This window comes from Delphinapterus leucas, chromosome 7 (assembly GCF_059928025.1).
Source record: "Delphinapterus leucas isolate spDelLeu-1000000601 "Yukka" chromosome 7, BTC_Dleu_Yukka2, whole genome shotgun sequence".
NCBI classification, from domain to species: Eukaryota; Metazoa; Chordata; class Mammalia; order Artiodactyla; family Monodontidae; genus Delphinapterus; species Delphinapterus leucas.
In genome coordinates, this window is record NC_143135.1 from 4,560,480 (window position 1) to 4,573,491 (window position 13,012).

General features: G+C 53.6%; 1 protein-coding gene across 1 annotated transcript; it reads left to right on the forward strand.

The window, feature by feature from the left end:
- Positions 1 to 18: 18 nt before the first annotated feature.
- MRPL21 (mitochondrial ribosomal protein L21) lies at positions 19 to 12,010 on the forward strand. Its single transcript, XM_022591160.3, has 7 exons — positions 19 to 166; positions 3,455 to 3,512; positions 5,695 to 5,780; positions 6,845 to 7,008; positions 8,704 to 8,756; positions 9,129 to 9,232; positions 11,895 to 12,010. Exons 1-7 carry the CDS (start codon positions 67 to 69, stop codon positions 11,957 to 11,959), a joined length of 630 nt encoding a protein of 209 aa, XP_022446868.1. The 5' UTR covers positions 19 to 66; the 3' UTR covers positions 11,960 to 12,010.
- Positions 12,011 to 13,012: the final 1,002 nt, after the last annotated feature.

The window sequence follows — 13,012 nt, forward strand, 5'->3', positions numbered from 1 at the left end:
CCCGGTGCGTCGACGCACCAGGTTCGCGCCTCTTCCGCTTCCGGTGTCGGTCTAGGCTGCGGGAAGATGGCGGCGGCTGTGGCGTCCTCGGCCCTGCCGGTCACCTTCGGGCGGCTGGTGTCTGCATGCAGCCGCAGTGTCCTGAGAGCGTCGGGGCCCGGAGAGGGTGAGACCTTGGCCGCGGGGTGAAGAGAGGAAGTGGGGCGCCCTGCCGTCCCGCCACATGTGTGTCTGTGTCCGACCGATGTTAATCGCTTTTTTTGATGCGGTGATTACAACGCGGACTTTAGAGTTGGGGAAACCTAGGTTCAGATCCTGCTTCCTTTAGTTAGTAGCTTAAATACTGATGAAAGCTCCCCAACTTCCATATAGGCTGTATTTAACCGGGGGAACAAACTGAGGCTCAGAGTGGTTAAGTAACTTGCTTACGGTCACACAGCAGGGAAGTGGGAGAGGACTGAATCAGACAGCTCGGTCCGGCTCCAAGGCCTGTGCTTTAACCATCACCCGCAGGCTGCGAGCCACTCTCTGAGCCTCACCGTCCTCATCTGGAAAATGGTGATGAATGTCCTTGCCTAATGGTAACCAATCCAGCAAAAGCGACAGCTGTATTTTAGGCACTGGGTTGTCATGAGGCTCAAAAAGATTATGTTTGTCAGAAACACTATAAACTTCTGTCTGAAACGGTTGGAGTGTGTATCTGTGTGAGGGAATGTTTATGTATGTTTTAGAATTGGGTCTGAATTGATAATAAATAATTGTTCCCTTTTTTAGGTGTGATAATGGTGTTGTGGTTGTGTTTTTGTAAAGAATCTTTATCTTTCATAGAAATACACTGACAGTTGCTTTAATCACAGAGTTGGGCCAGAGGCACTGTGAATGAATCAAGCTTGGCCAAGAGTTGATAACTGTTGAGTCTGGGGAGAGATACAGGAGGACTCGCTATTCTCTTTATTTTTGTATGCTTGTCATTTTCCATAATAAAACTTGGGTTTAAGCAGGCAGGGAAGTTTTTACAAAAGCAATAGGACTTACTGCATTCTACCAATATAAAACCACCTCTAGAATGCTGTGTTCAATTCCAGACCCAGTGTTTTCAGAGAGAAGCACAGATGAAGTGAACTGAGTAAAGAGAGGGTGACCAAAATGGTAAACAGGCAGGACCTTGAAGAGTAAGTGAAGGAAACAGGGTAGACACTGGCACGATCCTTAGGGATCTAAAGGATGATCCTGGGGCACCATTTGTTCCCGGGGGGGGTCACTGCTAAGCTAAGACCACAGGCAAGAGAAGCAGATCAGGTGCAGAAACTTTGTGAGCTTTCAACGGTGGGATGGCTCTCAAGAGAGGCCAATCACGAGTTCCCAATCATGGAGTATTCCACAGGGGCCTCATTTGATGGCTTAGCAGAGTAGATGTCATTCATTTATTCGTATATTCACCATTTATCGAGCACCTATCACAAGTCAAACACTGGTCCAGAATAGCGAATACATCAGTTATAAACATAAAACAATAATCCCTGCTTTTATGGAGCTAGCATTCTGACGCAGGGGGAAGGGTTGTGCAGAGAGACAGGCAAATTTTTAAGAAGAAGCAAATTACATAGTATGTTCGAAGCTGTTAAGACTCATGGAGAAAAATAAAGCCCGAGTTGGGAAGAAAGAGTTCAATTTTAAATAGGATGGATGGGGAAGGCCTCTCTACTGAGACGGTATTGGAGTGGAGACCCAAAGGAAATAGAGAATTAGTCTGGGGGCAACGTGGGGTGGGGGAGCGTCCAGGGCAAGAGTGGTCAGGCATAGGCCCTTGCATCTGGCATCTTCCCGGAATAGCCAGGAGGCCAGAATGGAAGGTGTGCAGTGAACAAGGGGAAGCTCATGAGGCATGAGCTCAGAGAGACAGATGGAACCGCACTGCCCACTGCCCTGTCGGCCGCTGTAAGGACTTCGGCTTTCCCTCTGAGTGAAATGGGGCGCTCTTGTGGAGTTTCACAAAGTAGTGATGCGACCTGACCTCAGTTTTAACAGGATCCCGCTAGCTGCTGTGCAGAGAAGGGAGGCTAGGGCGAGAGCAGGGTGCTAGTAATAATGCAGGCTTGGGTGATTGAAGTGGTCAGAGCCTGGATCTCTCAAAGAGAGGCAAGGGGACTTGCTGATAGGCTGGCTGAGAGGTGTGAGAGAGAAGGGTCATAAATGACTGAGATTTGGGGCCTGAGCAGCTGGAAAGATGGAGTCGCCATTACGTGAGATGGGGAGGGGTGCGGCAGAAGCAGGCATGAGGGGCAGATCAGGAGCCTTTGTTAGGTTCTGAGACGCCTGTTAACATGCAGGTGACGATGACTAAGAGACAGGTGTTTGTCGTGTCTGACAGGCTGCAGGTGTAAACTTGGGAGTCACCAGTGTATAGGTGACATTTAAATTCATACAGTCACCAGAGGAACGGCTATAGGTAAAGAAGAGGTAAGATCCAATGTCTAAACCACAAGCGCACCAAGATGGCAGAGGGGAAGAGAAACCAGCCCAGGAGACCAAGAATTGGGAACAACCGCTAATGAGTGAGCTTTAAAAGAGTGAATTTTATGGTTTATAAATTAGAGCTCAATTGAAAAAATAAAACCAACGGTAGTTATTGAGAAACCTGTCCTCTGCTTTTTGCACTTAAGCACCAGCCATTTTATTTCTGAGTCCTTCTCAGTAGGCTGTGGATACCTCTGTCCGTGCATTAGTTATCTACTGCTATGTCCCAGATTACCCCCAAATTCAGCAGCTCAAGATACCTAACGTGTATTATCCATCGCTGACGGTCAGGATCCAGCAGCAGCTTAGCGGGTGCTTCTGGCTCCCAGTCTCTCATTAGATTCAAGTCAGGCTGTCAGCTGGGGCTGCAGAATCTGCTTTCCAGCTCCCTCCCTGGGCTGCTGGCAGGAGGCCCCTCCAGGGACTGCTCACAGCAGAGCAGCCCTGCAGCAGAGATGAGAGAGGACACCCAGGACAGCAGCTGCCCTTGTATAACTTACTCTCGGAAGTGCTGTGCTGTCACTTCTGCCACATGCTGTTGGTCACAGAAACCAGTGCCCTGTCGGGGGACAACACAGGGGTGAGAACACCAGGAGGTGGGCTCGTCGGGGTGTCCTGGAGGCCGCTCCCACACTGGGGTACCGAACAGGGCCTGAACTTAGTGGACACTTGTGGTCAAGGAATGGGTTAGCAGGTAGGTGATTTGGTTTTAGGCCCTTTTCAATGGTGTGACAAACACATCCTGACGCTTATGGTAATAGCCAGTAACTGTAAGTGATGTTCTTTTAGTTTTGTTGGCCTAGGTTTTTCTGTAGACATGTCGTGATGTGGTGGTTTAAATCGCGTGCCAGTCACAATAGCGGCACTTGCACTGAGCGTCGTAAAGGGCGGCTTGCATTTTGTGTTAGTAACTACACGTGTTTCTTTATTCCCTCAGCTTCCCTGTGGTCTGCTTCTCGAAGGTTCAGTTCACAGAGCGCTTCATTTCCACAAGGGTAATATCAAAATGTGGGTTTTGGTGACTCTCTTCCTTTCCTTTCTAAAGTCAGAACTTCAAACATTTGGGTTTTCAAGAATATTTAGTTTTCTTTTAACTTTTTTGACAGTATTTTTCTCAGACCCTTGACATATAGAAATACAGACAGAACCTCAAGCACCCAAAGACAAAGGTGTTCTGGGCCTTGCACGGCTGTGTCTTTCTAGGCAAAAGCTTTTAACTCCTAATTGGGGATTTATTTCTAACTGGGAAGGTCGAATCACGGGATGGTTGTGTCAGAATCTCCAGGAGGACCTTACGTAATTTAAAAGAGCATGTTCAGTGTTAAAGAAAAAACATAAAATTAATATAAACTACAGAAGGTAAACTTGACAAAATCATAGGTAGGCATACACAGGGTCCCGTCCCTGCCCCGCCCTGTCAGCCCGGGTCCCTGAGCAGGGTCACGCACTCTGAGCTTCGTTCCTCTTCGGCAAAATGGAAGCAATATTAGTCTCCATCTCAGTGGGTTTTCATGAGAGTCGAGTGAATTTCTGCATTTAAAGAGCTTAGAAGGGAGCTTCCCTGCTGGCGCAGTGGTTAAGAATCTGCCTGCCAATGCAAGGGACACGGGTTCAATCCCTGGTCCGGGCAGATCCCACATGCCGCGGAGCAACTAAGCCCGTGCACCACAACTGCTGAGCCTGCGCTCTAGAGCCCACGAGCCACAACTACTGAAGCCCGCATGCCTAGAGCCTGAGCACTGCAACGAAGAGTAGCCCCCGCTCGCCGCAACTAGAGAAAGCCTGCATGCAGCAACGAAGACCCAATGCAGCCAAAAATAAAATAAATTTTTTAACAAAAAAGAGCTTAGAAGGACTTGTGGTTGCCATGGGGAAGGGATGGATTGGGAATTTGCGATTAACAGATACAAAGTATTATACATAGAATGGATAAACGACAGGGTCCTACTGGAGAGCATAGGGAACTATATTCAATCTCCTGAGATAAACCATGACAGAAAAGAATATAAAAAAGAATGTATGTGTATAACTGTATCACTATGCTGTACAGCAGAAATTAACATTGTAAATCAACTATACTTCAGTATAAAAATTAGAAGAAAAAAAAAAGAGAAGAGCACCTGGCACGTAGTAAGCTCTCAGTGCAGCCGCCTGCGCTCCTGCAGCGGAGATTCTCAGCAGGGGGGACGCAGGGCCTGGTGTTTCCCTAAAAGAGCAGTGGGCACCCTGGGTGAGGGTGGAGGCAGAAACCCTAAAGGGTGCTTTCATGAACTCGGCTGACTTCTGTGACCGCCGTGAGTGGCCACTGCTGCCCCCAGTCCCGTTCCAGGTTTGTCCCTCAGTCCTCGGCTGGCTGCTGCCGGGCCGCCCGGGGCTGCTCAGACACGATGCGTGACGGGAGTGCACAGCTTCATTTGGGGGCCATTGACTCCGGCAGAGAGGGCGTTCGCTCACTTCACAGTGAGCGAACAGTGAGCTGGAAGCGGCAGGGTCCCCAGTTTTCTGGGATCTTCTGGCTGGTCTAAGAGTTAAATTGACATGAGACAGGTTAACAGGAGAAAAATCAAACCAAAGTTTAATAACCTGTACACACAGGAGAGACCCAGGAGAAATGAGCCACTCGCGCAAATGGCAGAAGCCCTCACCTTAAGTAGCACCTTCAGCTAAAGAAAAAAGACGATGTTGAGGGCAGGGGTTTGAGACTTCAGAGGGGACGAAGGCAATTCACGTGGAGGTGGAAAAGCAGATGTTTGGTGAATAAATGTTGGCTGGGCCTGCAGAGACAGTGGGATAGGAGCGGCCTCAGATCTCTGGGCCCCTGTGTTCCTCGCAGCCGTCTCTGGTGATGCTGTGTCCCAGGACAGGCCCTCCATGTCGAGTGTTTCAGGAAGCTGCGCGCAGACCCAGGCCTGCCTGCCTCCTGCCAAAGTTTCTTCCTGCGTCTTTTGGGCCTTGATTGTTTTCGGCTTGAAGTAATCTGCACGCCTAAGAGACATTTTGGGGCGGGCAGGTTTTGCTCGCCCACAACTGCGGGGGCAGCTGTCCCGCCAGCCACACAAGCATCAGAGACGTGCCGGACCCTTGCCCTTCCTACTGTGCTGAGCGCAGTCATTTCTCACACATCTTGAACCGTCTTTTCACGCGTGTGTGACCCGCGTCTGTAAAATATTTTTACAGATACGTTCCTAAAACGTCACTGAGTTCACCACCTTGGCCAGAAGTTGTTGTGCCAAACCCCGTCGAGGAGGCCAGACACCACGCAGGTAAGAGAGGCAGAAGCTAGGGGGTGGCGCCCCTGCTTCCACCACAGGGGGCCTCCTGGCCACAGAACAAGGACTTCACGTTTCCAGGTGCCCGAGACATGGCGCAGCGTGAAAGCTCAGGTTCGCTCAACACCAGAGCTCAAAACCCTCATTCGTTGAGCCAGTCCTCCTAGGGCACCAAGGCACCAGCCGAGTTGCAGGCAGGTAATGCGGGTGGCGCAAGGGCCAGGGCCCAGCTCTGTCTCCCCGCTGTTGGTAGAAACGGGAGTTCAGGGAAGAAGAATGATGTGCCCGGTCATCGGTGGAAGCCGGCCCCAGCCCAGGTGTTCGAGAGGCCATCAGGTGTCGGGAGGCATGTCACACAGGATGCGTGTCGCCAGGAGGGCAGTGTGGCCACCACGCCCAGTACCGGGATGAGTGCAAGATCCTCAGTTTCCAAAAGCTGGAAGTCCGTAGTAACGCGTGGAATCTTCCAGTTGTTAAATACTATTTCGGATGCTGTGCCCGAAAAGTACAACTGTAGGCGAGGTTCCGCCCTCTTGGCCAGGTGCAGCCGAGGGCTTGACTCGGTTTCCAGGACAGACACTGTGCCCTGCGCCCAGCCGCAGGCGAGGCCAGGAGGGTCGGGGCAGGAGAGAAGGGCCGGGCCTAAGACGAGGTGGTGACCGTGGGAGCGGGGACTGGGTGTGTGCAGACGTGAGCAGGTAGCATCCAGCGCCATGAGGGTATAATTCTAGGTTTTCCTTGTTTGCAAGAAGCCCTCTCCTCTCACTTTGCCAGGCCGCTGGCTCGTTGTTAATAATGACTGGGAATGAAACCAGGTGAGGGTTTCTCCACCGCAGGGTCAGAGAAACCGAGCCAGGCGCGCCGAGCGCTCAGGCGGGAGGATGGCAGGGGGATGGGGGCTTCTGTGCCGTCAGGGCACGATCGTCTGTAAGAACCCTGTGTGCCCCGCGCGCCCCAGTGCCAGCTCCTGGGAGCGGCGGCTCACCCTGGCCTGCGGTGGGGCAGTGGGCACCCGGGTGAGGGTGTAGCTGTGACCCTGACCGCCCTTCTCCACACAGAGGTCGTGGAGAAGGTGAACGAGCTGATCGCCCGGGGCCAGTACGGCAGGCTCTTCGCAGTGGTGCACTTTGCCAGCCACCAGTGGAAGGTGACCTCTGAAGACCTGATTTTAATTGAAAACAAGTTAGACGTTGCGTGTGGAGAGAGGATCCGGCTGGAGAAGGTAAGACTGTGAGTCAGCTCTGGGGACGCGGCAGGCTGGCCAGTGGGCACGGTGGGGTCAGGGGGGTGTGGGCAGAGCTGCTCCCCGAGGGCGGCCGGACTCGGTGGGGCCCCTCCTTACAGGGAGCCGATCAGCACGTTTCTCTAAGGGGACGCGTGTGTCTGTCTCACGTCAGACAGAGAAGGGTTTGCCTCACGTCTCCTTAGTGTATTCTTAGAGGAAAATATCTGATCACAGGTACAGTGAAAATCCCAGTTAGGGATGTGAAGAGTTCTCAGGCCCGGATTTATGAAGAGAAAATGTTCCGTTTCGGCTCGAACACTGCCCTGACGTTAGGCGTGACAGCTGCCGCTGTGCTGAACAGCGAGCACGGTTTAGAGGCACCTTGCAGGGCGCTGGTCGTCTTCCGACCCTCCTGAACTGCCGCGTGGTGTGTCCTGCGTGTTTAGCCAAATGCCTCTGCCCTCCGCTTGTGTTCGGGGGCCTATCTGGTTTTTGCCTATTCTACTTCTATTCATAAAACTGTAGATAAAATATGAGATTTCTGTACCGGATCATTTTCTTAGCATGTGGTTAACTGTTGGTGTGATGTGATATGACATATGGTTTTCTTTATAATTTAAAACTCCTCCTTCCTTTGTGATTGTAGATTCTTTGCATATTTACACCCAGGGGAGCATTAAACTCTCCTTTCTCAGACGGTCTTCCCACAGCCTGTGATCCGAGCAGGACCACGGCTCAGGCTGAACCAGGGCGCTGTGTGGACGCCAGCAGCCAGCACAGCCCCTTCTCCTTGGTGACCCCCGTGGTTGTGTCATGAGCTCACGAACAAGAGTACATTTACCTTTTACATCTAAAATAAGAGACTTCTGGAGTGTTTTTGTGAGGATCTCTAAAAAGACATTATTTTGAAACATTTCACATTAACAAAAACCTAGGAAGCTCCACCTAATGCAGGTGGTTTTCATAACGTGGGAGCCCAGCGGTAGAGAACGTGGCGGGCTGAGTGGGTCAGGCAAGACTTCATTATTTGTCACCACCTAACACACATAGCCCATTGGTGTTATTACAAAATAGGCTTTGTCTTTAGACATTGAAGCTTAATGCAGTCGAGTTTTTTTCTCATCAGGAGAATTTCAGACAGTCTCCCAACGTCTAATGAGAACCCCACTGCACTTGGGTCACAGAACTGTCTTCATCTGAGGCCACACTTAGCGTCACAGTTTCCCTCCAGTGAGAGAGGCTGCCTGGCCGTGCAGGTTTTTGCAGTCATTAAAAGAATACCTTGAACCTCAATCTTTTCAGTATCAGCAGGACTGTGAACTGCATAAAAGACACCACAGTCTGGTTTGTACATTTTTTCCCCGTATGTATTATACTTCAATAAAAAGTTGTCGTATTTTAAAAGCCACTGTTGCCATAGGAGGTTGCCTGCTCACCCGGATGACCGAGTTCCATGTGTCCGGGTCTGACAGCGCGGGCATGTCCGCAGGCAGCCGGGCGCCCCTGCACACACAGCCACGCCGCCAGCTGGCGCCCCCTCTGTCCCAGGTTGAGGGAGTGGCTAGTTAGCAGAGGAAGCCCACGTTTTGGTTTCGGGGAACCGACACCTTGCTTCCTTTCCAGTGTGCTTGGGCGACTGCCTGTTCTAGGGGCTTTGTGTTATTTGCTGGTAACACGCCTGTTTGATTTCAGGTCCTGCTGGTTGGGGCCGACGACTTCACGCTGCTCGGCAGACCCCTCCTCGGGTAACGTGCTCTCAGATGCCGGCGGGGAGGCTGGGCAGAGGGGCTCCCGTCACACCCGCTGCAACCACCAAGCTCAACACGCTTACGCTTCTCCCCGTGGGTGTGTAGTGTCCCGAGTAAAGAGCATCCAGGACAAATCGTTGACCTGTTACTCATTCACTGCAGTTTGGCCCTTTTAAGATTTGCTGTGGGACGACACTGTTCTTTGTTGTGCTTTTTGGTAGTTTTCACAGTGCCTGCAGGGAGGGCGTATGACGTTGATAACCAGCAGAAAAGGAAGTTAAACTTTATTTAGATGTTCTCACGTAAAGCACTAGTAAAACTGAAAAATAATCAGGAAGGTACATTACTGTTCGTTTTCCTCTCTTCCAGAAAGGATCTTGTTCAAGTAGAAGCCACAGTCATTGAAAAGACAGAATCGTGGCCAAAAATCAATATGAGATTCAAGAAAAGGAAAAACTACAAAAGGAAAAGAAGTAAGTTGGAGAAAGCGTGGCTGCTGCGTTCCCGTCCTCTGGGTGTTGCCCCGCGTCCTGTGCTGGGCCAGGTTGGACGGGGCTCTGCCCTCTGCCAGGCGCTTTTGTGGGTGCAGCAGCCCAGAGACCAGTGAGAGCTCTGCCCGCGTCCTGGCTCTGCCGGGGAGGGGAGGGTAGCAGTCGTTAACCACTCCGGGGCTTGTGGAGGGCGCGGCCCTGGCAGCTGGGTTCTTGCCGGACAACCCAGAAGCAGGTCACGTGTCCACCACGGGGAATGGACGAGCAACGGAGATTCCCTCAGTGGGATGTTGTCCAGTGCAGTGGATGGCCCACCTCCACACGGCAGGGACGATCTTAGACTATGTGAGGGTGAGGCCGAGTCATGAAGCCCGGAGGTGGGCAGAGCTCAGCCTCGTGCTGCTGGGCACACGCTCGCTCGCGCACGCATTACGCACACACATAACAACGGCACATTTTTAAAGGAAGAACGGTATGCACAGAATCACGGGTGTGGCTGCCTCTGGAGGGGCGGGGAAGGAAGGAGTCACAAATGCAGAGGGATCGTGTGTCCTGTGTTCCAATTCCTGTGGGCGGCTCGTCAGACTTCATCGTACCGTAATGCTTCGGGCGTTCGTTCATGTTTGTTCCGTGAAGCAAAGGCAGGTGGGGACAGCATCCTCAGAAGGTGGTTAAAGAGAAGAGGTGGTGGCTGGAAGGGTGTGAGGTCGACTGGGCCAGGAGGCGGAGGTGGGGCTGGTTTGTTTGAAGGAGTGAAAGAGGCTTTGGGGGAGGAGGGAGGCCCGTCTGGAGCCCGAAGGAAGGCAGTCCTGGGAGAGAAGGTCTGGAGAGGTTTCCCTGGGGAGGCGGCAGCCGGGGTGGCCCCTGGAGGGCCAGGGCATCCGGATGCTGGTGGGATGGAGCGGGCAGGGTGGGCTCGAGCACAGGGGCTGAGAGACCAGGGACACGAGGCCCCTCCGTCCTGTCCACCGGCCGAAGGGGCGTCCAGGCACATGTGGTGCCCCTGATTTAAAGGTCCAGTAACAATGGACGTCACCAAGGTGGGTCTGCTGGGAGGGGGGAGGGGATGGAGGCGGGAAGGGGTGAGGTCAGAGGTCGGAGAGGTGAAGAAGCAGCGCCCCTGTGTGGACTTGCCGCGGGTTCTGGCAGGTGCAGCGTGTGGGGTGGACAGAACCTCAGCCGGGAAGGGAGGAAGCGGTGGCGGGAAGGGCTGGCACCTGAGGGGGGTACTTCACAGCAGGGGCCTCCCCCAGGGGCGCGCAGGCAGGGCCTGGTGAGCGGGAGTGGAGAGGCCACCGCATCCAGCGGCCTTGTGGTGACTTGTGGGAGTTGGTGGCTCAGCATAGGGACAGGAGGGGAGCCTGTGCCCTGAGTGGGGGCAGGAGACCCCGCTCTTCCTGTCCGGACTCACGGAGCAGGGCCGGGACGAGGGTTCACGGAGGGATCCCCCTCGGCCCTCACCTAGCCGTTGCTGCCCGCTTTCCACGGCCTGGGCTGTGTCTCCCCCGTCTCCCTGACCCCACACGACCTTTTGTTCCCATCCAGAGCCCCCTGCCATTTCCCAGTAAACCCACAAGCGGGAACAGAACTGTCCCTGCAGGGGCCTCCACTGGAGGTCACAGCCCCTTGGGGCGGGACCCACAGGCTGCAGCATCTTGTCTCAGGAGGTGTACATTTGGCCCCCTGTATCCCCATCTGCCACACTCGCAGAGTCAACCAGCCACAGATTGAACATTTGCAGGAGGGACTTCCCTGGCGGTCCAGTGGTTGACTCCGTGCTTCCAATGCAGGGGGTGCAGGTTTGATCCCTGGCCAGGGAACTAAGATCCCACATGCCACAACTAAGAGCCTGCGTGCCGCAGGGCCAAAAAAAAAAAAGAAAATTTGCAAGAAAAAAAAATTCCAGAGAGTTCCAAAAAGCAAAACTTGAATTTGCCTCACCAAGTATTTACATAGGATCTATATTATACGTTGTATTTACACCTGTTCATATGGCGTTTACAGTGTTTTAGGCCTCACATGTGACCTAGAGATGGTTGAGAGTATACGGGAGGGTGTGTGTAGGTTACATGCAGACACTAGACCATCTTATTAAGGGGCTTGAGCGTCCTTGGATGCCGGTGTCCTCAGGGGTCCTGGAACCCATCCCCTGCAGATAACGAGGGACGATGTATGTCTCTCACAATCCTCGGTTACAAACGGTGGAACGTACCAGAGACGGTAGCTTCAGCTTTACTAGAGTTGGGTCAGTAGGGAGCCTCTCCTGTACCCTCCGCCACCTCCAGTAGCCTCAGCGTAGCCAGAAGGGGTGCCCCCACCCATGCAGGGCAGGGATCTCTGGGCACGTGGGGGAGACCAGGCTGGGGGCCCGCAGCAAGGGCGCCCCTGGCCTCCAGGCCCCGGGGTGTTGCAGCCCCTGTGGGGTCTGACGGGGCTCACGGAGCAAGTGGTGAGGCAGGTGGTCAGTGATGACCAAAAACCACGGCCTGTGGGACATCACTGGGTGGCCAGTTCTGCCCGGCTGCGGGGCGGTGCTGGTGCAAGGCAGACCCTCGAGGAAAGAGTGGGTGGCGGCTGGGTCTCGCGGTAGCTGGTTGACGGCATCCGGATCTGTGTTCATGCCGGGCCCTGCTCTGTCTTGCAGTTATCGTGAGCCCTCAGACCGTCCTCCGGATAAACACCATCAGGATTGCTCCATGTCTGTGCTGATCATCCAGCTAATGTTTCTAGAAATATAAAAATAAATCCATTTTCTGAGGAGTCCGGGTTTCTGTGTTCTGGTGTAGGTAGCTCTGCCGTAAAAGGCTCAGTCCTGTCGTGGATTGTTTGAGGCTGAGCACCCTGACTGGGAGCTTATCCTTAGTAAGGAATAGTCTCCCTTGGCTGGAGAAACCAGGAATTCGGGAAGAATTACAGGCGTGGCCCTCCCAGGGCTGGAGCCTGGATGCTCGTGTAAGACACAGACTGATATTACTGGCTGCCCTCCACCGGGCACCGCAGGTGCGCGACGTGGGGGACACAGCCGGGGCCCAGGAGCTGACGCCAGGAGAGACACGATCTGGATTCCACTCCTGGGCAAGATGTACAAAGACGTGAGCAAATTCCCATCCCTCAGGTAATCCAACTACCTGTTTCTAGTGATTTGCTTTTCCAAGAAGCTGAGATGCAAACCAGGCATCTGGGTGCAGAGTCCCTGCCCTTGTCCTTCTGCTCCGCTGGGTCCAGCAGGGAAGGGGGGGCACTCTGTCCAAGGCCGGGGCGCGGCGCTGGGGCTGCAGAGCTGGGACAGCGCAGCACGTGCTGGGAACTGGATGTGAAGTGACAGAGCAGAGGGGCCGGAGCAGTTTTGAACCTGATCCTGAAGGCAGCCTCCTGTCCCAGAAGGGTTGGGGTCTGCTGTCTGGGGCGGGTCAGGCCGGCAGCTGACCCCTGTGACAAGGGAGGGATCCCGAACCAGATTGGCCAGGGCTGGAGGGCAAATGGAAGGACGTGGAGGTGGGGGTCGAGTGTAGGGAGCGGGGGGCTCCCAGGCTGCCCAGGTGTCTGGTTCTGTGTCCTTCACAGAGGCCAGGCTTCCTCCAAGAGAAAAGTTAGGGCTTTCAAGGGACACAATAAAACCCTTTATCAAACTGTAGTTAATACTTTCTTCCAGAGTCCCATGACGGGGGAGTGAGCGAGGCAGGCGGCACTGCACCAGGAGGCCTACCCCTCTCCTCCCTGCCCCCTTTCAGGTACCCAGTCTCCCTCAGGGATGCTGGGGGA